This window comes from Microtus oregoni, unplaced genomic scaffold (assembly GCF_018167655.1).
Source record: "Microtus oregoni isolate MIOR12 unplaced genomic scaffold, Mior012 000004F_ref0000308, whole genome shotgun sequence".
NCBI lineage: Eukaryota > Metazoa > Chordata > Mammalia > Rodentia > Cricetidae > Microtus > Microtus oregoni.
Genome location: NW_024543063.1, coordinates 3,166,330 through 3,193,611, shown reverse-complemented (window position 1 = coordinate 3,193,611; position 27,282 = coordinate 3,166,330). Strand labels below are relative to the sequence as shown.

The following is a 27,282-nucleotide window of genomic DNA, read 5'->3' as shown; positions in this document are numbered from 1 at the left end:
TAAGTGCTGCAGGACAAAGTGGGCCCAGACTGGCATTCTATCAGGGAAAGATGCTCTGGACAGACAGGGACCCAGAGGACACTCAGGAAACCTGTCCAAAATCAGGCCTTAGGGCAACCAGTCAGCTTCAGAACTGCTGGATTAGCCCAGGCGCCCCTGGTGGGCAAGCCCCAAGCTGGTGCCTAGAGAAGGCAGTCCCTCACCTCATGAATGCCCAACTGCAAGGGAGCTCCAGAAGCTAGGGGGTCTCGGGGCTGGAGGGGGAACCAACCCAGAACTAGTCCGACTTTAAGAGCCTAGAAACGGGGAGACCTCGCTCCGGCTCCCTCCCGCCAAGACCAGCAAGTTAAAACTGCCACTATTTGCATGACCCCGCCTCTTCCCGCCCCTCCCGGGTGGCCGCCAAGGCTGACTATTTAAACCCTGGGACCGGAGGTGGGCCGGCGGTCCGCGGTCCTGCCTCGCTCCTTCCTAGGCAGCGCTGCGCCCGGAGTGCAGCGCGAGCGAGCTAGCGAGAGCCGACAGGCGACGGTGCGGCCAGTTGGCCGTGCGGTGACTGCGGCCACCTGCCCGAGCACCCTGGTCCGCCCTCAGAGCCCGGCGATGCGCCGCGGCGCCGCATGGGCGCTGCTGCTGGCCGCAGCCCTGGGGCTCGGGGCTCGCGGGGTGCGCTCTGCGGTGCCCCTCGCCGACTTCTACCCTTTCGGCACGAAGCGCGGCGACGCCGTCACCCCAAAGCAGGACGACGGCGGCTCGGGGCTGCAGCCCCTCTCGGTGCCCTTCCCGTTCTTCGGCGCCGAGCACTCCGGACTCTACGTGAGTAACCCCGAGCTCGAGGGGGCTCCAGGGAGGGCGTCGCTGCCCTCCTCCCCAACTCCCGCTGCTGCTGCAGCCAGCATCTTGGCACCGCAGCAGCCAGAGGTGGAATGAGGACAGCGCTTCCTCTCTCCCGCCGCCAAGGCCGGACAGCGGCTGGCTGGAGAGGCGTGGGCAGGGCGGGGCGAGCAGCCGCCAGGGCACCTAGGCGACAGCCAGGCCAGCGGAGCGCGGCGCGCCCCTCCGGCTCATGGCCCGACCTGTTGGGACATTGGCAGAGTTGTTCGCCAGGCATCCACAGAGCTACCAAGTGGGGACCCTCGCTCCTGTTCCTTCACAGAGCTATGTGGCAGTGGGTATATGGCCTCTGGTCACAGTTTTCCCAGTGGGGCATCTGGCTTGTGATGGTCTCAACCCTCTCTGGGCCACTTCAGCCTCACATGCAGTTAACACCCAAGGCCCAGAGCCAGAAGGAATTCTGGCTTGACATGCTTAATTATAGAAGACCTGCGCTGGGCAGGGCTGGCAGCTAGGGGCAGTGTGGAGGGGTTTACGCCTCTCTCCCATTCTTAGTCCAAAGGTTGGTCATCCAGGCTCAGACCCTCTAAATGGGACTCCCGAAGGTAATTCCCACCCCCCAACACGGATGCAGGAAAGGTGTCAGTGGATAACAAAGCCTGAGTCTCCTTGTTCCCAGGGTCTGACCCTGAGCCGACCACTTGTGCACAGCGGGGGAGGGGGCGGGGGGGGGGGTAATGAGCTGTGATGAAGTGACCACTTAGCGCTAGTCCTGAAGTCTTCTGAATCACCCGATCACCCAGTCAGCTTAGAAACATCTGAGCCAACTTGGTCTACAGTTAAAACACCATCTTCTTAACCACAGCCTCTGCCACATACAATGCCAGTCACCATTAGCACTACGACCTCCACTATCAGTACTACCACTGGCTCCTCACCTCTACCACAAGCACTGCCTCTTTCAGCCCCATATTGGCATCCCCACCATCTTGAGCAATGCCTCCATCACCAGCCACATAGTCTGCATTCTCATCCTGACATGAAACGTTGTCCACCAGCCTGTCCACCACCACCATCTCCAAAACACCAATCCCCACAGCTGCCAGCATCAACCCACACAGTCCACCATGGTGGCACTCCACAGCCTTCTTGTGCCCACTCAGAATGGCCTCCTCACCTTGGTGGCAGGGTCTGGTGACATGAACAGGGAGGGCATGGAGCGAGAGGAGAGGCAGCCATCACTGAAAATCCCTCTGGCCTGGGACTTGTAAGCTGTAGACAGGAAGAACTGTGCTCAGGGACTCTCCAGCAGAAAGAGGCCGCCTGTACATCTCAGGAACGTGAAGACTCATCCTAACAGATCCCTGTCAATATGTTCTTTGAGCATTCTGGCTAGCCTTGAATTTTCCACTCCCACATCACAGGTGAAAATATTATTGAAATGGTTGACCCTCTTAACATGAGAAACCAACCTCTGGCTCCTAGGAAAACATGCACCCTACAGGAGCCTCTCCCCAAAACATACACTGTAAAAAAAAAAAACAAAAAAAAAACAACAAAAAAAAACACTCGCTGATGTGCACACAGTGTGCACAGTGTACCCTGCCTTTCCCTCTGCTCAATGGAAAAGAAAGTGGAATTCTTCAGGAAGCCATGCCCATTTATCTAGCCCGAAACAGCCCTTAGGGCATGTGGGTAGGTGACTGTCAAGGTTATATGGAGAAAAGGAGGCATTGGCTCAAGAGCAGAGTATCTGCTGAGTGTCCCCAGGCCCCTCAGGCTGAGAGGATGCCCCTGCTCTGGCCCTCATTCAACCCCACATAGCAAGAGATGGCGTCAGAAGCTCTCCTTGCCCTCACAGCTTGGTTAAAAGTAGGCTTGTTGAAGGAATGAGTGAATGAACGCATGCCCCAATTTTCTGTGTTACCCCACATCCCAGTGGGAATCAGAAGTGCCCTACATGAGACTGGCTTAGAGAAATGCAGACATGTTCCCAGCATGACAGATCTAGCTTGAGGGTGGCCCCTATCTGGGAAGGACCTTATGTTCTGCTGCTTCCTCGTGCCATAGCAGCTGGCCCGGAAATTACTGAGCGCACACGTTATTGCTGAGGTTTTTTTGAAGCTCCTGAGGTAAGAAGTTCCTGGTGGGTTTGGGGTGCTGCCCACCGCCTGCCTGCTGGCTGGAACTTTTACTGCCAGACACTTAGTAAAGATTGAAGCTGCAATATGGCCCTCCGGGCCTGAATCGTGTCTCGCTTGGCACTGGGAGCCCCCGCTGTGGCCTTGGGTAGCAGTTATAACCTGTCCACTTCTAAGGGAGAGCCATATGAGCCACGTCCTTCAGGGTGCTGGGCTCCTCCAAGGGCCGGGAGTCTGTTAAGGTGGTACAGTGACTGAAGTGTCATCAGGGGCCTCCCAGCTGTGTATCCAGCCCGAGCAGGGTGAAGGAGCCAACAGGGTGCTGGCACTCCAGGAACCCGTCTCCACCCATCCTCCAGCCATGTTAAGGCTCTGATCTTCCCTGACCATTGCGCCTGAGAAACTACTTACTATACTGGTCTCTGGGAAAACTCTGGAGGCAGTGCATGAACTATAGAGCCCGGGGTGGGAAAACGGCAAGGATTTAGAGGTGAGAGGGTGAGCTTAAAGGTGAGAAGGACAGTTAATAGTCAGCTTGACTCGAACTCTTGCTGACCAGAACAACAGTTCTCACACCCTTGAGGCAAGGCTTGATTCCACACCATCAGAGGTGCTGACCTTCCTACCCTTAGAGCACAGTCCATCTCTCCCCTGCAGACACCAGGCCAGAGCGGCGGCTTCTTCTCCTCCTCCTCCTCCTCCTCCTCCTCCTCCTCCTCCCCTCATCCTCCTCCTTCTCCTCCTCCTCCTCTTCTTCCTCCTCCTCCTCCCCTCATCCTCCTCCTTCTCCTCCTCCTCCTCCTCCTCCTCTTCCTCCTCCTCCCCTCATCCTTCTCCTCCTCCTCCTCCTCCTCCTCTTCCTCCCCTCATCCTCCTCCTCCTCCTCTTCCTCCTCCTCCTCCCCTCCTCCTCCTCCTCCTCCTCCTCTTCCTCCTCCCCTCCTCCTCCTCCTCCTCCTCCTCCTCTTCCTCCCCTCATCCTCCTCCTCCCCTCATCCTCCTCCTCCCCTCATCCTCCTCCTTCTCCTCTTCTTCTTCTTCTCCTTCTCCTTCTCTTCTTCCTCCTCCTCCTCCTCCTCTTCTTCTTCCTCCTCCTTCTCCCCTCCTCCTCCTCCTCTTCTTCTTCTCCTCCTTCTCCCCCTCCTCCTCTTCTTCTTCTTCCTCCTCCTCTTCCTCTTCTTCCTCCTCCTCTTCCTCTTCCTCCTCCTCCTTCTTCTCTTTTCATATTCTACATGCAATTTTGTCATCTTTGACTTATTGTTCCTCTTGTGAGCCTCGGTTTGGCTCTGGCATAGAAGACAGTGATTTCTCCCTCTGCTGCCAGGGTTTCCTTGTATGCTTGTACTTGGGCCTGGGTTAGAGAGGATTTTCTAGATGGCCAGAGCTGGTAGCCAGGGGTCCTGTACAGAGAGGGCTAGACTTGGGAAAGTAGAACCAGTCTGTGAGTGAGACGTGCAAGTGAGGAAGCTGAACTTAGGGCTCAGACGTATCCAGCTGTTTTCTTACTGTGCCCCCACAGGGGGACCCAAACTGAAGTCCTGTTTGCTCCCTAGACCACTTCTCAGAATCTGCAGTCACTGTAGTCCAGGCTCTGTCCCCTGCAAGTGTATCTTCACTGGATGCCCAGTTCCTAACTTTCCTTACCATTTGCCCTCTCTACTTGTAGACACAGCAGAGCTGAGAGCACCAATGAGATCCGTGTCTCTTCCCCTTCCCACACTTGCCTGGCTCCTCTAAGAGGCCTTTCCTGAACAGGCCCCTCACTGCCAAGCACTGCCTCTTTACTTCTCTGAATGTGGCTCTGACACTTGTCTTATGGCTAAGATGTGAACCCCAACCCCAAAGGCCAGGACAACAGGTGTATAGAAATGATAGCGCAAACAGCGGCAGCCTGGCCAGAGCAGGTGCGACTTCTCATTCCAAATTCCAGAATGCTCACAGCACCATGCCGATGGTGGCCTTCATTCTCTCTCCTGTTAAGGGCAAAAGGGCGTGAAGTTGGATGTTTTCTATCCAGCCTGGCAGTCTCTCTTTTTTCAACGGAAGCCTTTATAGTGTTTGCGTTTGATAACGGTTACCAGTATGGCTGGCTTAGCCTCCTGATTTACTGTTCACATGTGAAATTAATTACTTTTCTCCTCTAGTAGCATTTGGAGTAACTGCCAGTACTAGTCAGCAGTGGTGAAGATCCTAGATGGGCACCAGCTCAATTTTTCCCATCTTCGATGATGTAAGTTATGTGTTCAGCAGTAGGACCTTGCCATCAGGCTATGGAGAGTGAGCAACAGCCTTAGTCTAGAATGTTGGGGAGCAAATGGGACCCCTTTGGCCAACATTCTATCTTCAGATAGAACTGCACTCCTTCGCATTCAATGTCAGGACCTTGAAATAGCATCCATCTGTTTCCCCATGCTGCTGCATGCTATTGCCATAGTTTCACATAGGTAAGAAGCCCAAATAATACACTGCTAATATTATCTGTAAACAGCCAATTGTCATCTATAGAGACTTTAAAATTAGACAGTCTTTTCTGTTTACCCAGCTTTGCTGTTTCCAGATTTCATTCCTTATGTAAAAGTGCCTTCCCATTTCACACTATTCCAGCAAGACTTCCTGTGACATTTCTTGTAGTGTTCACTTGATGTGCATAAATTATCTTGTCTGAGAAATGGGTTTGTTCACCTTCCTTTTGAGAGCTGTGTCTGCAGTGTGGCTGTAGAATTCTGGGTTGAACATTCCATTTTTAAAGGAAGTGTTCCACTGACTTTGCACAGTTCTAACAGAATGGCTCCTGCCATTCTCGTGTGGCTGGATGGGGTCTAACATGTCTTCTTCCCTCTGACTGCAAGATTTCCCTTTTGCCCCTGCTTCCCAGTGGTTTGATTCTCAGGTGTGTTACTGTGGTATTTTTAACCTTTCTGCTCAAGGTTCATACATACATACTCACAGCCTGTGGTTATATGGTTTTCATGAAATTTGAGAAACTTCTGTTATCTTCAAGGAATTCTTCTGTCCTTTGCTGCCCTCATTTGAAGACTCACTGTGGGCACTTCCTACTGTGTGCTGCTGCCCGGAGCTCACTGAAATGTTCTTCTATCATTGGTAGTCCCTTCCCCTGGGCCCTTTATTTTCAGTAGAATTTTTTTATTACATGTTATTGATTTGCGAAAATGGGCGCGTATCATAGCACACATTTGAAGGCCAAAGGATAATTTGCAGGAGTCGGTTCTCTCCTTCCACCATGTGGGCTCCAGGGACAGAATTCTGAGCCCTCTCCCTGACCTGGTTTGGGATGTTTCTTTTCTTTTTTTCATTTTCCTGTTTTCTGTTTTCTTTCTTTTATTTAAAATAAGTTCTTTTCTCATATAATCCATATTGCATCCTGATTATGACTTTCCTTTATTCTTTTCCTCCCAGTTCCTCCCCCATCTCCTCTCCCAAAAGGTTCATTTCCCCTTCTGCCTCTTATTAGAAAAGAACAAGCTCTTAACAGATAATAATAAAATGTAATAAGATAATTAAAAAAAACTATTACATTGAAGTGGGATAAGAAAGGCAAACAGAAGGAAAAGATCCCAAGAGAAGGTACAGGAATCAGAGACCCACTCGTTCACACACTCAGGAATCTTATAAAAACACTAAACTGGAAGCCATAATATAAACCCAAAGGACCTGGTACAGACCCAGGCAGGCCCTGTGCATGCTGCTTCAGTCTCTGAGTTCATGTGAGCTCTGGTCATATTGATTTAGAGGGTGTTGGTTTGTTTTCATTATTGTTTTTTGTTTGTTTATTTTTTGCGTGTGTTGTTTTACTGTTGGCCCAGCGACCGCACCTGAATCTACTGCTGTTTCAGCCACTGACTGCAGCTCCACCATCACTCTCCTGCTGCTCAGGCCAAGCCTAGGCGTGACTCCCCTTTCCACCAGAACTGCATGCAGCAAGATGTAGTTTTTAACTTAGTCTCTGTCGTTCTATTTTACCAATAAAGACCTCGGAATCTGATGCTGGGGTGAAAACCTGCTAGCTCAGAGAGGCCTGAGAAGCAGCCAATTGGCCTTCCTCCTTATCCAGCAAGTGAGAGCCTCTCCTTCCATCCCAAACCAAAGACCACCAAACCAAAGTCCCTCCCTACTACTTCCTGTGCATTTCTCTGTTTTCCAGATTCCTTCTAATTCTCTATGCCTACTTCCTGCCAACTAGTTGCTGGCTCTGCCTCCTGACCCAAGGTTTTATTTAATTAACGCAAACTCAAGGTTCACAGTGTGATCAAATATCCCACAATGTGTGTGTGTGTGTGTATGTGTGTGTGTGTCTGTCTGCCTGTCTGTCTGTCTTCCATCTCCTCTGGTTCTTTCTGCCTATTCTTCTATGGTGTTCCCTGAGCTCTGAAAGGAGAGAATTGATGGAGACATTCTACTTAGGGTCAAACGTTCCAAAGTCTTTCACTCCCTGTGTAATGTTTGGCTGTAGGTCTCTGTATTTGTTCCCATATTCTTCAGAAGCTTCTTTGATGCTGACTGAGCAAGGAACTGATTTGTGCTTGTAACAGAATGTTATTAGGAGTCATTGTATCACTACAACTTTTTTAGACCAGTAGTATTTGGTTTTATCCTAAGTCCCTTGGGTATCGATCTATCCAGTCTCTGGTTCTTGGTCACTCGAGCAGTGTCAGGTTTGGGCTCCATCTCATGGAGTGGGCCTTATGTCAAATCAGATATTGGTTGGAGACTCCCACAAGGTTTGTGCCACCATTGCTCTAGCATTATTGTTGCAGACGGGACACCATCGTAGATCGAAGGGTTTGTGGCTGGCTTGATGTTTACGTTTCTCTTTTGGGAGAATGCAGACTATCTTCCTGTACCAAAGACACTAGCATGTAGAGATGAAGGCTCTCTGTAGGCACCAGCTCGAACTCTCTATGTCCAATGAGTTGGGCAGGTATTGTCTTCAACAATGGGGCCTTGCTGTCAGCTTATGGAGAGCAACTTATTGTCTTGGCAATAGCCTGGATTGTTTGGGGATTCCCATGGGCCACCTTTGGCCAATAGCTCATATTAGGGATCCCAATCCCAGCACTGGAAGCTTCATTTGGTGACAAAGAGATGTCCTGTTGAGATTCTGTCTCCCCATCATTTGGGGATCACTATATATATCACTATATATATATATATATATATATATATATATATATAGATTACATATATATATGAATGTAATCTAAATGAAATATCTCTCTCTCTCTCTCTGTGTGTGTGTGTGTGTGTGTGTGTGTGTGTGTGTGTGTGTATTTAGGAAGCTTTCTACTGTATTAAGTTTCCATACTATCCTTCAAATTGTTCTTAATTTTATCTCTTTCTGTAGTCTCATTCTCAATCCCCTCTCTCCTTCCCCTCCTCACCTTATCCTCCTATTCCAGCCCCCCCATATCCAATCATACTTATCTATTCTATTTCCCCTTTTTTTTAAAACAAGTATCTGTGCCCTCTAGCCCCTTACTCTATACCTACTCTCTGTGGTTCTACAGATTGTAGCTTGGTTATCATTGACTTAACAGCTAATACCTACATATAAGCAAATACTTACCAGAATTGTCTTTCTAAGTCTGGGATACCTCACTCAGGATGACTTTTTTTTTCTAGTTCTGTCAATTAGCCTGCAAATTCCATGATGTAATTTTTTTAATGGCTAAGTAATACTCCATTGTGTAAATGCACCACATTTTCTTCATCCATTCATCTATCAAGGGACATCTAGGTTGTTTCCACTTTCTGGCTATTATGAATAAGGCAGTAATGAACATGGTTGAGTAAGTGTCTTTGCAATAAGATGAAGCATCCTTTGGGTATATGCCCAAGAGTTACCACTGGTATAGCTAGGTCTTGAGGTGTTTCTAATTGCTGTGTTTTCACGGTCACTGATAGTCTGATCTGCAGGCCTCCTATTCATATTATTCAGTGGCCTTTGTTTTGCTTTTGTCCTTGTTTTCAATTCTGAGGATTAAACACAGGGTTTGGGCATGCTAGATAAATGTTCCGTCACTTAGGTACATCCTCAGCCCTTGGTTTTTCAAGACAGGATCTCACTATATGTCTTAGACTAGCTTGGAACTAGTAATCCTCCTGCCTCAGCTGCCCTAGTGCTAAGATTACAGGCATTTGCTAGCATGCCTGACTCAATGTATTTTTATTTTAGCTTTTTCATCTGTTTGTGTGTACACATTCACAAGTATGAGTGAGCATCCGTGTTCGTGTGTGTGTGCATGTGTGTGTGTGTGTGGACCAGAGTGAACCCTGGTCTCTCATTGGCCTGTAGCTCACCAGCTCAATTAGACTGAATGGCCAGGAAGCCCTAGGGAGCCACCCATTCCTTCTCCCCCAGCACTGGGATTATAAGTGTGAGCCACCATACTCAGCCCTGTTATGTGTGTTCTAGGGCTCACACTCAAGCCTTCATTGTGTAGCAAGCTCTTTACCGAATGAGCTATCTCCTAGCCCTCAACTGTTTTATTTTTTTTTTTACTCATAGTTTTATTTGGATTATTTCTGCATCTTTTATTTCTCTTTTCCTTCCACTGATGTCTTATATTTATAATAGTTGCTTCAGTACTAATTTTAGAAAGTAATTTTAATGAAGTACTTTGACTGTACATAGGCCTGAAAAAATAAACTAAAAAGGAATAGTAAACAAATAACGGAATTCCGGATGTAGTTTTGTGCTTCACTGAGGTATGTGTTTGTAGCTCTGAGACTAATGGAGGGGTAAACATACGGAGGATAATGTGAATGTCGTAGTTTCTTCCCGTGACTGTGATGAAACACTAACAAAGAAAAAAGCAATTTAGAAGAAGAAAGGATTTATCTAGCTTATGCTCCCAAGTCACAATCCATCATTAAGGGCCATGAGGGCAGGAGCCATGGAGAAGTGCTGCTTGCTGGCTCATCCTCAGGCTTACTTGCTTGCAAGCTCGTGCCTAGCCAGCTTCACTATACATCCCAGGACCACCTGCCTTGGTGTGGTCCTGCTACTGCCCACACCAGGCTGGACCCTCCTGCATCAGTTGGGAATCAAGACAGCGCATCTCCACATGGGGTCACAGGCCTCTCAGGTCTAGGTAATTCCTCAGTGAGGGCTTTCCTCTCAGATGACTCTGGGCTGTGTCAAGTTGACAAAACTAAATGGGACAGTGAGCATCACTGTGAGAGATGACAACTGCAGATTCAGAGAGGAGGAAAGCACAAATAAAGGGTGGCTTTGTGTCAGGTTTGAGTTGGACGGATCATTTTAAACACGCAGTACCTACATCTCTGTATGCGTTGTGATAATGGATCCCGATGTGGCTATGTAGGCATGATGTGTGTACATATGCATCCATGCAGTCATGGTGGCTATGTAGGCATGACGTGTGTACATATGCATCCATGCAATCATGTCAGAAATCGTCCTCCAGGGTGATAAGTAGAGCTGAAAAATTCTCATCAACCAACAACATTATGGTGACTTTGTACAACACATTACTGGTGTGCTTGTGATGAGGAAAGCTGTCTACACAGCAGGTCAAGCAAGTGAGGCTGCCTAGCCAGAAAGCCCTGGGGATCCCGTTTCTACCCTCCCCAGTGCTGGGATGACAAGCATGCCACAACACCTGCCTTTTAATGTGGGTTCTGAGGATCAAACTCATGTCCTTGTGCTTTTGAGGCAGCACTGAGCCATCTTCCCAGCCTGACGTGTGTGCGTGTGTGTGTGTGTGTGTGTGTGTGTGTGTGTGTGTGTGTGTGAATACACTTCTTTACAAATCAGGGCAAATTATTTGCTCAACCAGCTTTCCGTTATTAAACCCACTGTATACAACCACAGCCCTGCCCCCTTGCACTTGGGAATCAGTACATGCTTGTGTCTCCTAAAGGCTCTGTATGCCTGGTTGGGAGTACAAAGAGAGAGACTGAGGCAGCTTCTAGACAGACCCCTGGACCTGAACTTCCACACCAAGGTCTGCCTAGCCCACGCTATCCTCTGAGCTTGTATGGAGCTTGTCAAGGGTCAGACATAACCCCTTGAGCCTGTAAGACTGACCTTGGGCAGACATCTGCCACCTTTGCTAGATGGCAGGATAGGAAGCAGAGCAGGCCCAGGAGCCTTAGAGGCCCACTGGGGATGAGTACTGGGGAAGGACCACTGTACCAAGAAGTCCCAGCTCTGTGAGGGAAGCAGGAGGCCACAGGCTTGACCTGGAAAGTCTACCTCTGACATGGATGCCACAGCGCTGCTGGAAGGCCATCAAGGCCCAAAGTCTCAAGAGAGTACAGGAGGCAAGTGGCCTAGCCAGGGACAGACACAAAAGAAGGTTTGGACACCAGGCAAGGTACAGTCATAACTCGCTGGCCGGGCATGTCCAGGGTGGGTGGTTCTGGCCCTGCTGAACGTGAAATTTAAAGAGCATCTGGCCAGGTGTGTTGAAGGTGACACAATGGCCCCATTTACATAGGACAATTTGAGACAGCTGGAGACAGAACATGAGCGAGAGCATCACTGACCACACTCAGTCACAAACTTACACCAAGTACAGGTTCTACATCATCAGACAGTGGTAACTGAGGACAGAGGGCAAGAGAAAGGATGTACCCCTCCCAACCTGAGCACAGACCGCAGCTCCAAGGACCCCTCCTCCTGGACATTATCCTGACTGTCCCTAGTGACTCTCCTGTACCTCTCACAACCACTTATACAGCTCTATGATGCCTAACCCTGTACCAAGGTGTTTTGCTGGGGGTGGGGTGGGGAGACCTTCCCTCCATGGCTGAGAAGAAAGGATGCTCACACAGCAGCCCTCCCTGCCTGCTGCCCAGGACACCAGCCCCCACTGTGCCTGCAGAAGGAATCTTAACTACCCAGAAAGCTGCCAGGAAATGAATGACAAGCCTACAGTCATCAAAACAAGTGTCAAAAGTCTGGGGTCAGGAGAGCTTTGTTATTTGGGCTGGGAGAGCGAAGGAAGGAACCCAGGTGACGCCCTCTCTGATCTGATGTTTGCATAACTGGAGCAGCCTCTCTGGTAAGCCAGAGCCCCTACCCAGAGAAGCCTCTGGCCTTGGACTCCAGGGTGTTGGCCCAGGCTCAGGCCACATTGCACTTAGTCTCTCAGGCCATTTCCACGTTCCTGACTTCAAACAAGTCGGAAATGCCAACAGCCCTGCCTCTCCGCTTCCTTCAGCCAGGGCTGCCTTCCGGCAGGAGCCAGGGGGGGAAATGGGGGTTGGGGGGAGGCAACCGGAGAGTGTGGATTTGCTGGCCTGTAGGCAGCCCCACACCATCCAGGATGCTCCGCCTCCTCCACCTCCCGCAGTGTTCATGGTCACTGCTGCTTCCTGAGACCTCCCGGCCTCCCAAGGCAGCTGGGCAGCTGGACTACTGACAAGGAATCTTCCCCAGGGGAAATCTCAGCCTGCTCCTGGTAAAGCTAGCTACAGTCAAGGAGGGGAGGGCACCCCTGGGGAGCAGGGGCCATCTGTACTCACCTCTGTTCACTGCAGACTTTACCAGCAATCATCCTGAAAGCTCCTCCTGGGACCTCTGTCACCCACGCTGGACTGTGATGTGACATCCAGGTGGCAGCCTTGTTTAATCTCAACAACAAACAGGTGCTCAGCCCGAAGAGAAGACAATGTTCCTGAACTGACCCCAAAGCTGCAGGTCCCAGAGGAGACCTGGGAGTGGCCAACAGGAAGGCCCTGCCTAACTTTCAGGGAAGGGCTGGGAAAGGCCATGGTTGTGAACCAAAGCCAGGCATGTAGTAGTAGCACCCTCAGTCTGCAGATCCCTAGAGAACGTGGTCCCCTCCTTGCCCAGGGTGGCAGGCTCCCTGGGGGAGCTAGCATTTCTGCGGGTGTCTGGATGAGTATCAAAATGGGTCTTGGGACAACATCTGGACTCATGATTGGATTTTTGAGGAGCCAGTGGCCAAGCAGCAGACTGTCTGGTAGTCACCTCTGAAGCCAGGACAATACATGATGGCTACTCACGTAGGAATGCCTGGCATCCACAGTTCCCAAGGGCATCAGTCAGGGACTCAAGTCTCATTCATTCTCCTTGTTTTCCATGCTGCACTGCATGCTTCACAAAGTGGTACTGAAGTACAGAAAAACTATAATAAACTTGACATCTTTCAGGACCTGAAGGAGAGGGCTACCAAACACTCCCTACATCTCTGGCCTGGGCCTTACGTACCTCCACAAGAGATTCATGGGCTCCATCTAGAGAAAGGAAGCCCACGGAGCTCTGCCCAGGAAAGCGAGCTTCCAGCCCAGCATCTGGGCCCCAGTACCTGCTTGGCTGTGGTCCTGGTACTGCCCTGTCCTGGCAGGGGAACAGCGCCAGCTTGTTCTGCCTCCTTCCTGGACACCCGCACCCCCCAGCTCTGGTCCTGCTCCTACCCTGAGAAGAAGAGCAGTCTGGGGTGGAACATAGGAGACCACAAAGGCCAGAGGCCTCTTCTGTACACATGGCAAACCTCACACCCAGAGGCAGGAAGGAAAACTCAGGAAGCTGAAGTGGCTGAAAGAGTGAGTGGCTGTGGAGAGGGGCAGTGCAGCAGGGCCACACCCTGTAGGTAGCCCATCTCCATTGGTCATCCAAGTCCAGTCCCAAAGACACTGGCCCCCTCTCAGGCAGAGTTGCCTTTGTCATCTGCGTCCTCTAACCCTTACGTCTTTTCTCTAGAACAGTCAGAAAGGGATTCTTGATGTGTGCTAAGAACAAGGAAATGTAACGCAGACCCTGCTTGTCTTCCCTTCCGGAAAAGGTCCAGAGCTGCCCACTCTACCTGCACCCCACCTCTGGGCAGCCACTCCTGTCCAGCCCCTGCACACAGCGTTGACAAGGCCCCTCCACAGTCTACCCCAGCCACAAGCAAATGCCACCTTCCTTCCCTCACTGTGTCCAGGGTGGCTCGTCCCTGCTCCTGATGGCACTGTCTGCTCCTTGTCGTTACCGTGTGGCTGGCAGAACAGACTATGAGATATTTATGTGTTTTATAGTGCTTGACAGTCGGGGCTGTTCTGGGGTTTGTTTTAGTTAAAATTTGCAGCTTTATTGAGTAAAATTGGCAAAATGACCTAAGTATATGTATTCAGGTTTTATGCGATGCAGCGATTTGGGGTATGTCGAGAATGACTGCCGTGAGCATTCCTTCACGTGGGCTTCCACAGGCGGGAGGTAATCTAGTGTCAAGCAAACGATACTGTATTTCTAATGCAGCCAGCACCACTGGACTGGAGCACTTACATAACGAAATGATAAAGACTAGAATACCATTTCAGCTGTTGCTTGTCACGCCCAGTCCACTCTCCAGGTCTTAAAGCCATACTTCTACTCCCTGCTCTGTGGGTTTGGTGTTTTTAGATTCCACACATGAACTCATGTGGCAGTTGTCTTTCTGGACCCGGGTTATTTCACTTCTCCTGGGGTCATCCAGGCTCAGCTCATGTTGTTGCGAATGGGAGATTGTTTTCTTTTACAGCTGGGTATGGCCAATCCCAGAGGATGAAGAGCTTCAGGTTCAGACGCCCTCCAAACCTTCCCACATACCCCTCCTTGCTCTCTTTCAAATTAGTGGCCTCTCTTTTTCACTAATTGTTGTTACATATATATATATATATATATATATATATATATATGCATAAATATTCCTAAATACTCAACTACAACCTGCTCAGCCTCTGTAATGATTTTTGTATCTAAGTTTTGAGGGCTGACCATTTGGTACCGGATGAGCAACTGGTGTGCTCCTCCCTGAGGAAGACTGTTTCTCCTGCTCTCAGCATTCCTTATATATGTGTACTGGGGATTTTCTCCCTCAATTGTAATTTAGATTAATGAAAGTTAGTTTAACCGGCCGGGCAGTGGTGGCGCACGCCTTTAATCCCAGCACTCGGAAGGCAGAGGCAGGCGGATCTCTGTGAGTTCGAGGCCAGCCTGGTCTACAAGAGCTAGTTCCAGGACAGTCTCCAAAGCTACAGAGAAACGCTGTCTCAAAAAAACAAAAAACAAAAAAAAAAAAGAAAGAAAAAGAAAATTAGTTTAACCGTAAATATATTTGTTTCTAATGTAAGTCACATCTTCCTAACAAAACCCCAGTTTGATAACCATGAGTAACTTATCCCGTGTCCATATCTCCATGTAACTGTCCATCCAGAACAGGCCGTGTGAGCCTCGTAAAGCGTCCCTCTGTCTGCACTTCTTTACTGAGTGTCTGGGGACAGCGCAAAGGCCCAAGTGGATGCCTCGCACATTGTGGGTTTGCTCTCTTAGCTGAGAAGCTTGGCTCTTACCGCAAGCCTGCTCTTCATCCCCAAGAGGACAATATTTCATCTCTCAAGGCTGCGCTCTGTGAACACAATCCAAGGAAATGACCTTGCCGATAGCCGACAGGGACTGGCATTCTTATTTCCAGCAAAAGTCTAGGCTCAGGGCCACAGTGAGTGCTTCCCCCATCAGGCTACTCCTCGGCCCACATATTCTTGACCAAACATTTTACCAGAGGACATTCTGAAATGCCCCACCGTGGTCACGAAGTAGCCTATTCCCATTTGTCCTCTCATCTACTGAGACCCCATTAGGTGTAAAGCCATTGCATCTGCCTGATGGGTGTGAAGTTATGTTCACCTCTAGTGATCCATTTGCCCTCATGGTCTCTTTTATTTGATGATAATACAACCGTGCCAGCTGTCCTTTGGCTAGTATCTGGTTTATCTTCACTAGAACCTCTAATTCATTTTAACGTATTGTGTGGCTGGAAGAGGTGTCTTCATCTCTATCCCTCATGCTGTTCCTTCCCTCTGACTGACAACTGATTCTGTCTCTGCCCTTTACCATTCTATCTGGTCCATCCTTAATATTTTTCATCATATTTTGAGTATTTTAACTGCCCTATCTTATCTCTCTCCATCAAGGATGTTCAGCCCCTGGGGTCTCAACGATTCTCCAGATGGTACAGATAACCTTTAATACATCAGGAGTCATTAATAGGCCCCCTTGTACCTTTACTCCCCACTGAAACAGCTGTGGCCTGAGGGGACCTCAGTTTGATGCCTTTTCCAGTCTCTATGCTTTTTCTGTCTTGAGTTTTAATTTGTAGATTTCCTCACTAGTTCATTAACCACAGTGTTCCTTTTGATCATTGTCCACTTGGATTTAAGCTCTGGCTTCTTCCTTCTTTCCTTCTTGAATCTCTGACCTTACATCTCCTGCCAACTTGAAGTTGACCCAACTTCTTTAAGTATGGGTCTATATTTCTAGGTATGCCTTTGTTACTGCTTGTGTGAATTGCCTTCATGTAACTTCTGAGTCTAGGGCTTTATGTTGGCACTGTTGTCTTCTGGTGTGCTGGAGACGTAACTCCACTGTTCTCAGGCTTCCATAGTTCCCAGGAAAAGTCAGCTGTCTGCGCATGAGCCGCCCCTGACTTGTTAGCTCTCTTCTTTCAGAATGGCTTCTGCAGTTGGTTTCCTACTTTTCTAGCACGGGTTCAGTGTGGCTTTATTTTTTGTTTTCCCAGCTACTTGATCCCTGAGGTTTTTGAATGTACAGCTCCGCGTCCTTCATCCATCCTGGAAGGCTCTCGCACTGTCTGTCTCCTTTCCTTCTCTCCGGTGTTTGTGCTGTTTTTTTTTTTTTTGTGCCTCTCACCTTTATTCTGATTCCTCCATCTTATCATCCTTGAGCTCAAACCAGAGAGTTTCTTAACTGACATTTTGGGTTCAGTCCACTGCTTTTCTGTAATTGCATCAAATCTATTTTGAAATCTCATTACTTTATTATATGTATTTGATTCCTTGTTATATTTGGCTTTGGAAATACTTCTTCTTTTTCAGGTTTTTTGAGACAGGGTTTCTCTGTAACTTTGGAGACTATCCTGGAACTTGCTCTGTAGACCAAGCTGGGCTCGAACTCACAGAGATCCACCTGCCTCTGCCTCCCGAGTGCTGGGATTAAAGGCATGCACCACCACTTCCCAGTTGAAAATACCTTCTTTTATAATTATCATCAAGATTTTTTTTATCACAACCATTTCCTCCCAGTTTTTATTGTAATAAAATATACAGCTTCAATGTTAGGTATAAACAGTTCAGCAGTGTTAACAGGCATTTAATTGGCTGTGTTAACCATTACCATCTGCCATGCTCTTCCACAGCCTGGGTCTCACAACCCTGACTAGGGACAAGGTACTGAAGAAAGGACAGAACCACAGACGCATGTACAGAGAGCTGAGGTCATACGGCTTGGGTTATCTGATGGAGAAGCTGCAGTACCCTAGAAGCTCAGCATGTCTATTATAGACAGGGAGCTGAGGTTATTGTATACAGCTGAGCAGGAAGCAGGCTTAGCTCATCTTGGTAGGAGCAGTCTCTGTAGGAGAGCAGTCTTCGGGCTGTAAATATCTTGAGCGCACATTTCTGCACACATTGTCAACATTTGTACTCAGACCCAAGGAAGCCTTTGCTGCTTCCATGGATCTGAGGCATCAGGGTCCTAGACGTGACTGTGTCCATGCCAACAATACACATCCACTCAGGACCTTAATCCCTCCCTACAGCCACCACCCATCCAAGCAAATCTTTGTATCTTCCAAAACTGAAACCCTATACTGATTAAGTAACAACTCCCCATTGCCCCCTTCCTTAGCCCATGAAAAATACCAATCTTCCTTCCACCTCTGTGAGTTTAATGATCTGGAGGCTTTGAGTAAATGGATTCACGCAGTATTTATCTTTATATTTCACTCATCGGGATGCTATTGAATTTCATCCACATTATCGCATGTCAAGGTGTTTTCCCTTTTAACAATGCCCCATTCTTTGCATGTGCTATGTCGTCTTGTTGACACATTTGTTCATCAGTAGACACTTGGGTTGCTCCCAATGTTTAGATATTGCTAATAATGTTGTGATATAAATGATGCTGTATAGTGCTAGTACAGGTCTCCTCAGAATGAAGCCCAGAGTATGCCCAGGCACCACTGCCTGACACCCTCTGAGGTCAGAGTTAGCTGCAGTCCACCTGACTGCTATAACAAAGTATCTTACACTGTGCAACCTGGAGGCAATAGGAATGAATTAACAGTCCTGGAGCCCGAGACTCAGGCACTACCAGAATCCATAGCTGGTGAGGCCTGCCTTCTTGTTCATAGATGGGAGTCTTGCTGTGTCTTCATGTAGCAGAAGGGACCCTGGGCTTCTTGCGTAAAGGCATTGATCCCATTCACAAGGTCTCTACCCTCTTAACTGCACCCTTGACTTAACGATTTTAACACATGGCAGGTAGTATAGCCAAGTCTCAGAGGTGAGAAAACCAGAATGCAGAGAGGCAGGCTAAATTGTCGCAGACTGCTTAGCTAGTGAGTTGCAGAGTTGGGGCCAGAGCCTCCTGCCCATCCTGAGGTCCAAACACACAGCATGACTTTCCAAGCCATGCTGGCCCCTGAGCCTCCTGTTTACTCTCACGCACTTGGCTCAATGAAAGAATGCTGACCCACCTCCCAAGGCCTCTGGCTAGAGTATGATACACCTGGGTTGTTAGCAGCAGGGCAGAGCCTGGCCCTGAGCATAAGACCTGCACGAGAGGATAGAGCAGGACCACATGGTTCCATTCCAGGGGTAAGGGGCTGCCAGCTGGATCCCTCTTAAAGGATGCCGGGGGTAGGGCAACTGAGACGCCGCTGGATTGACCACCTTCTGCAGTGCCCAGTCCATACCTGTCCTGGTTTTCTGCCTTCACAGGTGAACAATAATGGGATCATCTCCTTCCTGAAGGAGGTTTCTCAGTTCACCCCTGTGGCCTTCCCCATTGCCAAAGACCGCTGTGTGGTGGCAGCCTTCTGGGCAGATGTGGACAACCGACGTGCAGGCGACGTCTACTACCGGGAGGCCACTGACCCAGCCACGCTACAGAGAGCCACAGAGGACATCAGACGGTACTTTCCTGAGCTCCCGGACTTCTCTGCTACCTGGGTTTTTGTTGCCACCTGGTACCGCGTGACCTTCTTTGGAGGCAGCTCCTCTTCCCCCGTGAGTCCAGGTGGCTGTGTGGCCTGGGAGGGAGGCTGTGTAGTTGGGACCCTGCCGAGGCAGGCCAGGTATAGACGGTCTACAGCCAGAGAGGACTCTGGGCTTAAGGCTGTGTCACCTTTTTCTGAGATCACAGGGCCAGGGTGGAGGAGGACAGAGCCTCGCCCTTCCAGGCCCAGCAAAGCAGTTGGCAGGAGGGAGCTGCATAGGTGCTAGGAGGATTTCTATTGGAATGGCTTGGTTCTCGAACAGTTCCAGGGTGGGGCAGAGGGAGGGAGGGTCTGTTCTTGGCGGGATATTTTTTGTTTGTTTGGTTCTTGTAGGTTTGTTTTGTGTGCACGCATGCATACGTGCATGCGTGAGAGAGAGAGAGGTATATCACGCATGTATCTTCAAGTGTGCACGCCTATGGACAGGCCAGAGGAAGACATTGGATGTCCTGTTCTGTGTCATTTTATCCCTTATGTCATCTAGACAGGGGCTAGCGGTAAACTTTGGGCTAGGCTAGCAGCCAGCAAAACTCAAGCAATCCCCCTGTCTCGACCACCCCAGCACTTATGCTTATGTGCACACACAGGCTTAAGTGTGGCCATGTTCCAGTGTGTACTAGTGCTGGATGTTCATCTTCACACTCGTGTAGCGAGCACTTGTACGGCTGAACCACCAGCACAACTGCTGGGGTTTTTTGTTTTGTTTTGTTTTGGAGTAAGGTAATCATGTAAACCAGGTTGGCTTCAAACTCACTACGTAGGTGTGAATGACCTTCAACTCCTGACCCTCTCACCTCAGTTTCCAGAGTGCTGGGTCTGCAGGTGTGTGCCGACATACCTGACTGTTCCGTTTGTCTTTGGTGAGTGTGGTTGGCTGCTGTTACCCATCTAGATGGGTACTTTCCAGCACTTACTACACATAGGCCTATTCTGGATACTGAGCCACACAGAAAGAAAACCTGAGATGCAAGTGGCCTTTCAAAAGGGCTTTGGTAAGGGCACCTTCTGGGTGGCAGGTAGTGTCCCAAGCACTGGATAGCAGCTCTGGAAAGACAAGCCAACACTGTGGGGCTTATACGGGCCCCTAACAAAGACAGCAGGCGCTAGGATATGCTCAGAAGTGCAGTCTGTCCAGGTAGCACCTGCTGGGAAGGCTCATCAACACCAGGTGGATCTGTGTATTTTATTGCTCTACAGCCCCGACCACTGACCTTTGCGATCGTCACCCTTCCCGCCACCCACACAAAGCATTATCATCCGTCTGTTTACTCTCTCCTGCCAAATTTTATATGAGAATGATTCCCGCTCTGCTCTCTATTGTTCCCAATGGTTGAGACAACCTTGGGCTGTGAGGGGGGCTCCCATACTACCAGTGCCTTATGCATGGCCCTTCGAGATCCTACTGCGACACACATCTCCAGAACAGGCTGCTGCCCTTGCAGGGTCTCCTGCCGGCGTCCATTTGAAGGTGCCCGTTCTCTGCATCCCAGATAAGCGCTCTGTCATTTTTCTTCTTTGCTAACACTGCAGGCAAATCAAGGAATGCTTTTTTAAAACTTAGACATCTTTGGCTTCTACAGGTGTTAGATATTTTTTCTAGTATCATTGCTAGAGCTAACGTACTTATTCATGCCTTCTTCCAATTTTTCTTAATACTTATGGTCCATTTTTATTGTTCTAAGTTCTTCTGAATATGAAGGATAACAGCAGTCTTATCTGCTGTATGTTATGAATACATTTTTTTGCTACTGTCTCCAAACATTTTAATATCACAACACTTTTTCCACTCAGAGACTTTTGTCCATAAATGTATTCATCTTTCTTTTGGTTTTTGCTATTAATAAGCATCATAGAAGTCCTTCTCTGAGATGCAACACATATTACCCAGGGTTTTCTTCTAGGAATTCTATGATGTTTGTTTTAAAACCGTACTTGAGCCGGGCAGTGGTGGCACACACCTTTAATCCCTGCTCAGGAGCAGAGGCAGGAGGATCTCTGTAAGTTGGAGGCCAGCCTGGTCTATAAGAATTTCAGAATAAGCACCAGAGAAACCCTGTCACGAAAAAAGAAAAAAAAAAGAATACGGATTTGGGATTTGTTTTCATGCATGGTGTGAAGCGGGGCAGGATGCTAGCTTTGCCCTTTTTCAGTTTCCCATATGTCCCAAGATCATTTCTTCACCCCAGTCTGAAATACCTTCTTGGGGTACACTGTTCAGCAATATTCATGGAGTAAAGGTCCAAAAAACGTAAACCCTAATATTAGCAACTGCTTTTCCTCTTCCTTTTTGTTCTTACCACAGAGATTTTGTGGGTTTGGCTGAGGGAGTGCTTCAGCCTCTACAGGAGCCTGAGCCCCTTGTAGCGGGGGACCATGTCTGCTCCAGGTGTTCTGGCCCTGTCCCTCAACATTCGGGTAGGCTGTAGAGATAGACAAAACTACCATGATCCTACCTTGCTTGACTGTGCATTTGGAAGAGAAATGGCCTTTGATGTGGGACAGGGAATGCAGCCAGTCACAGCTGGCTCCTTCTCCTGGCAGGTCAACACATTCCAAATAGTGCTCATCACCGATGGCCGGTTCTCCTTCACCATCTTCAACTACGAGGCCATCCTGTGGACCACAGGCACACACGCCAGCAGCGGGGGTGATGCTGATGGCTTGGGAGGCATCGCAGCCCAGGTAGGCCAGGCTAGAATTGGCATCCACCCTGCTCTTCCCGCCAAGGTACCATGGGCAGAAGCGGTAGGCAGACATCCACTGTAGCAGATACCTGCTCCCCTCCACTTCTATGTAGAGATCAATCTGTGGCAGCCACGGTGACTCTGTCCCTCAGGCCTCTCAGTGCCCAGAACCACAAGAGCCCCTGGTACCTTTATCCCTTCCTCCCTGATAAGGGTCTCTGTCCCAAATGTGTCAGGAGGGCTGTGCCCATCCCTAAAGCCATGCTCCTCCACTCACCTCTGGTCCCCAACTTTCTCCTGGGGCAAAACTTCCATGGGCCCTAGGTGAGGCCTAGATGCTGAGTGTGTGAGTGCTGGAAGCTAGGGAGGAAGTCGAGTACCACGCTTGACTGGAGGGACTACTGAAGTCAGCAGACCCCAGCATCTACCGTGTCCTCTGTTTACAAGGCCATCCCTCCACCATCCTTGACTTGGCCATCCTGAGAGAGGCCTCAGTGACTATAAGGAGACCTGCCTCCTTCTCTGCCCCGCTCCCAGGCAGGTTTCAACGCAGGTGATGGGCACCGTTACTTCAACATCCCTGGGTCACGCACAGCAGACATGGCTGAGGTGGAGACCACCACCAACGTGGGCGTGCCCGGGCGCTGGGCGTTTAGAATCGATGATGCCCAGGTGCGCGTGGGGGGCTGCGGCCATACAAGTAAGAGGCTCAGGGAGGGGAGGGCTGAGGAACCCTGTGGCAGTAGGGGTGGGACTCAGGGGCTAGAACCTATCCCCCACCTCCCTAAATCCCCATCCACCCACCCCTGCCCCACAGCCCATCCTGTCCCGTGCCTCAGGTGATCTGGGTCTTCCGGGAGAGGACCAGAGTAGGGTCTCTGCCCACATCCCACCCCTGCCTCCATCTCAGGGGTGAGGGGAGGGAGACCGGGACCTCCATAGGCCTGATGGTACTGACAAGCCAGAGCTTCGTATGGTCCTTCTGGTCTAGTAGAACAAGCAGTCAGGTGACCCTGGTAGCACAGACTGACCATGCACCCACTCAGGAACCCCAGCTCTACCACCATGTGGTCCCTAGAAGGTACCATATCCAGAAACACCCTGTCCACAATGCAGAGGTGTCAAAACACTAGCTGACTGACCAGTAGATCCCTTCATCACAAACCCTCCTAAATCCAAGCTGAAGACATGTCCCTGCCGGGACCCACACACACACTTGTTGGTCATGTGGATGAGCCCACAGAACAGGGTGCTTTTCCTCGGCACTGAGTCCCCTGAAGAGAACTCAGCTGGGAAATTACACAGAGCAGCCACAGGTCAGGGGGACCGTGGGGTGGAGGGGAGATGAGGATGAGTGTACTCAGGACATGCAGGGCTGGGAAGGGGGAAGTTGGCACACACTTGACATGCTGGGTACATAGTAGGCCAGCCTGGGAAGCTGAGCTGAATTCCATGCCATCCCAGTCCCAGAGCAGCAAGTGGAACACTTAAGGAGGCAGAACCCCAGGGCAGCCCCAGCCCTGCTCCTGGCCAGCAGTCAGCTCTGATACTAGGACCTTGGCCTAGTCAAGTGGGCCTGTGGGTGCTGCTTGCAGTGGGGGCTGGGTCAGGTCCCTTGCCAAAGGCTGGAGTATTAGGTTCTGGCAGAGGAGCAAGGGGCACGTATGGGCAGACCATATTTTTGAAGCTGTTACAGCTCAGCTGGAGGGGGACTCTCAGGAGAGCATCCCACCAGATCCTTCCAGGTGCCCCCCCCCCCATTGCAGAGCACCGCCCCCAGGTCTATGGGATAAGACGGAACAAGAAACAGCAGCAGAGATGCCTTGGTACTGTGCTGCGTCTAGGAGCAGGGACGTAGCTATGCTGCAAGCCCCGGGGGCAATTGTGGGGTGTTATAGAAACGTGAGATTGCTCAGAAGGGAGGGCGAACGGTGCCTTAGAGGTGGCGCCTGGTGCATGGAAGTCTAACTCCTAAGCAAACCCAGCTTCTGGCCATGGCTGCAAAGAGCAGCCAAATTTCAAGTAGACCAGGTGAGCACAGTGCTGCTAAATCATCCCAGTTGACAGAAAGGTAAGCTCCCTGATCAGAAGACACCACAGTCTGAAGAGTGTGGGGGACCACTAGTCCTCCCTGGAGTCCTCCTCCTAGCAATAGGCGATTGGAGTCCTTGAGACTTTCTCATCTCCTGCCTATTTGTGATTAACCTCTTATTTCAGGAGCCCAGCCAGAAATTACAGAATGGAGTTTGGGGGTTGCTGAGGTCTCAGGGGAACCCCGGGAGGCCTTCTTAAGAGCCTGTGCTGTGATACACACTGGCTGTGACAGCTTCTCATTTTACACGTGTAGGAACCAGGAGGGTAGCTGAGCAGCCCTAGAAGTGGCCGTGGTAGAAGTAGAAAGGATTAGAGAGATAAGAGGAGTTGTGGGTGCAGGTGATTCTGGGGATGTCTCTCTCCACAGGAAGCCAGAGTCAGAGCCTAGGACATTAAGCCTAGAACAATCAGCAAGAGACCCTGGCAAGGGTACCTGCAGGCAAACTGGGGTCCAGCTCAAAGACCCAGAAACCGAACACAAAGATGCACGGTCACCAATGTCATGGTCACTAAACTGACCCTCTGGTGGAGGGAAGGGAGACGTAGCCATTGCAGGTGGCTCTCCTGCCCACATTCTTGATGCAGTGGCCTGAGGCTTGGGCTCCTTCCTGTGTCCGCAGCCTCTGTGTGCCTGGCCCTGCGTCCGTGCCTCAATGGCGGCAAGTGTATCGATGACTGCGTCACAGGCAACCCCTCCTACACCTGCTCCTGCCTCGTGGGCTTCACAGGGCGGAGATGCCACCTGGGTGAGTCACTGGCACCCAGGTAGGGACAAGGTGCCCATTGATTGCCCTGCACGACATCACGCCAGGCTCAGGGGATACTGACGGTGGCACTGAGGGCCAAGGTCTCCTTGCTTGTGATGGAGAAACTGATGGAGGTCTAAGGCTATGGCCATGTGGCAGTGAGTGCTGTTGCTGCTGCTGCTGCTCCTAGCCACTCTAAGTTAAGGCCTGTCTGGGTTCGGGGCTTAGTCTGTCCCCCACCCCTACCCAAAGCCCTGGCAATTCCTTCACAGTTTCCTCTACTGAGGCCCCAGCCTGCTCCATGTTTCAGATGTAAACGAGTGTGCCTCCCACCCATGCCAAAATGGTGGGACCTGCACCCACGGTGTCAACAGCTTCAGCTGCCAGTGCCCCGTCGGCTTCAAGGGACTCACCTGTGAATCAGGTAAGAAGGCACCGACCCTGCTAGCTGCAAGACACAAGACACACAGCTAGGGGAGAGTGAGACTGAGGACAGCAGAAGGACTTGGCACCAGCGTGGGCAGCCTAGAGAGTTCTGTCACAAGGGAGCGCAGGAGCCCGATGTCTTATGGTGTGGGCAGGAGCAAATATGGGTGAGTGTAGCAAACACAGGCTTCCTGTCCCCAATGCTTCAGAATAGATGAGAGCCCAGGTCCTGCACTGGCCGGGGTCAGAGTCAGGAGTCTTCTGGGTGTGAGAAGGTGGAGGATTTCCGGGGTGAGATGGGATAGCTTTCAGATGGGGAGGGTAAGGCACATGCTCACAGAGCACAAGCACAGGCTTTCTGCCACACTGGCCCTGAACCAGCTGCTCCCTCCAAGGCTGCCACAATCTGGGCAGGTGCAGGGTCGGGTCCTGCTGCTTCTCCACTGTTGCTTTCCAACCATTGGAGCTCTTTGTTTTCACAGTTCCAGCTCATCTGAAGCGTCCCCCAATAGATTCACGCTCCGGGTTCCTACTGTCCACTGGTACCACCTGAGAGCCCTCCTTCTTGCTCTGCACTGTCCCAGAAAGTGGGCATTCTAGCCTCCAGCATCACCATGTGGGCTATTCCAAGGCAGCCCCTGAATGTCAAATACTGTGACCACCATACCCGACCCAGCTCAGCCAAACAGGCACCCCCTTTCACCCCCATTGTGTCCTACATCATCTAGCCATCATTATAAAATACTACTACAGTGTTGTAATGAGGATCCTTAAACTCTACGCACCAACCTTTTGCTAAAGAAATTTTTATGCACTTCCAGATATATAGGTACACAAAATCGCTATATAAATCAAACATTTACTGATGATAAATCATATTGAAATTTATCTTTAAACTACCAAATATACATATAATTTTTACCACTGATTAAAGATGAAAGCAGCCAGGAGTAGTGGTGAATTCCTTTAAAGTCAGAACTTAGGAAGCAGAGGCAAGTAGATCTTTATAAGTTTGGGGTTAGCCTGGTATACATAGAGGGTTCCAGGTCAGCCAAGGCTACGTGGTGAGACCATTTCTCAAAAAATAAGGAGAGGGAAAGAAAATGTGCCCTCAAATTTGAATACTAACAAGGTATATGTGCTTATTTATTTTTACATAAAATTTAAATTGTGGCTGAGTATTTGATAATGCAGGGCATCTTCAGTAATTCAGAGCTGATGAATATTTTGATTTTATAATCATCGATGATAAGAATACTGCTTCACATAAATGTATAGTACAAAGTGACAGAAGTATGTTTAGTGCCATCAGCAATGCTGAAAACAGCCCTGGTCCCAAGCCAAAATTCATGGCGTTTGAGAGATGGCTCAGCAAAGCACTTGCCACTCAAGCATAAGAACCTGAGATGGATTCCTGCAACCCATCTTCAAGATCCAGATGCCTTAGTAGGTACTTGTATCCATCCATTGACAAATAAGATGCGCCCTAGAGCTTACTGGTCAGCCATCCTGCCATCCTACCCTAAATTGGCAACTTCCAAGCCTGACCAAAAAAAAAAAAAACTCAAACTCTCAGGCCAGGCATAGTGATTCAGGCTTTTAATCCCAGCAATAGGGAGGCAGAGGCAGGCAGATCTCTGTGAGTTCAAGGCCAGCCTGTACTACATAGTGAGTTCTAGGACACCCAGGGCTCTGTAGACAAACCCTGTCTCAAAAAAAAAAAGAAAGAAAGAGAGAGGGAGGGAGGGAGGGAGGGAGGAAGGAAGGAAGGAAGGAAGGAAAGAAAGTCGAGTTCTCTCTAAGATCCCACAACTCAAAGATAATACTATAATTTGATACTTCTGTGCTGAGGAAGGATAGTAGGTAAGCACCGAAAGCCTTTGCTTACATAAGACATTGTATTTGCACTAGAAGAAAAGTGTGGTTGGTGAGGGGTTTCAGGCAGGGTTGTTCACTGGTCTTGCCCTGCACGATGGCAGGTGGGGTGTGGAGTGTACACGCTGTGTTCAGCATTAAGGCAGCCCTGAAGCTGAGAGTCAACACAGTGCACACTGCCAAGACCCCCCTCAGAGCCAGGATGCATTTCATTTTGAATTTCTCGTTATGCAGTCAGCAGTACTTTGCTGTTGCAAATTTTTCACAATATCTTGTTTCAGTTTTGCAGCCACATATGGGATTGGCAATGCACAGTTTAAGAACATAGGATTCAGAACGTGTGTTCAAATAGCTTCCATCTCAATACCTCGGTCTAGAAAAACAAGCCTATCAAGATTCATGGTCACAAGAAGCTAAGTGTTAAATTTCAGGGT

At 49.7% G+C, this 27,282-nt stretch overlaps 1 protein-coding gene across 1 annotated transcript in view; it reads left to right on the top strand.

The window, feature by feature from the left end:
* The first annotated feature begins 603 nt into the window (after positions 1-603).
* The window catches only part of LOC121447195 (sushi, nidogen and EGF-like domain-containing protein 1), a 60,693-nt gene continuing 34,014 nt past the window's right edge, over positions 604-27,282 (top strand). Inside the window, exons 1-6 of the mRNA XM_041650309.1 lie at positions 604-816; positions 18,746-19,033; positions 21,565-21,705; positions 22,245-22,407; positions 24,422-24,547; positions 24,858-24,971. Of these exons, the coding sequence (XP_041506243.1) occupies positions 604-816; positions 18,746-19,033; positions 21,565-21,705; positions 22,245-22,407; positions 24,422-24,547; positions 24,858-24,971 (1,045 nt within the window). The remainder of the gene's footprint in view (positions 817-18,745; positions 19,034-21,564; positions 21,706-22,244; positions 22,408-24,421; positions 24,548-24,857; positions 24,972-27,282) is intronic.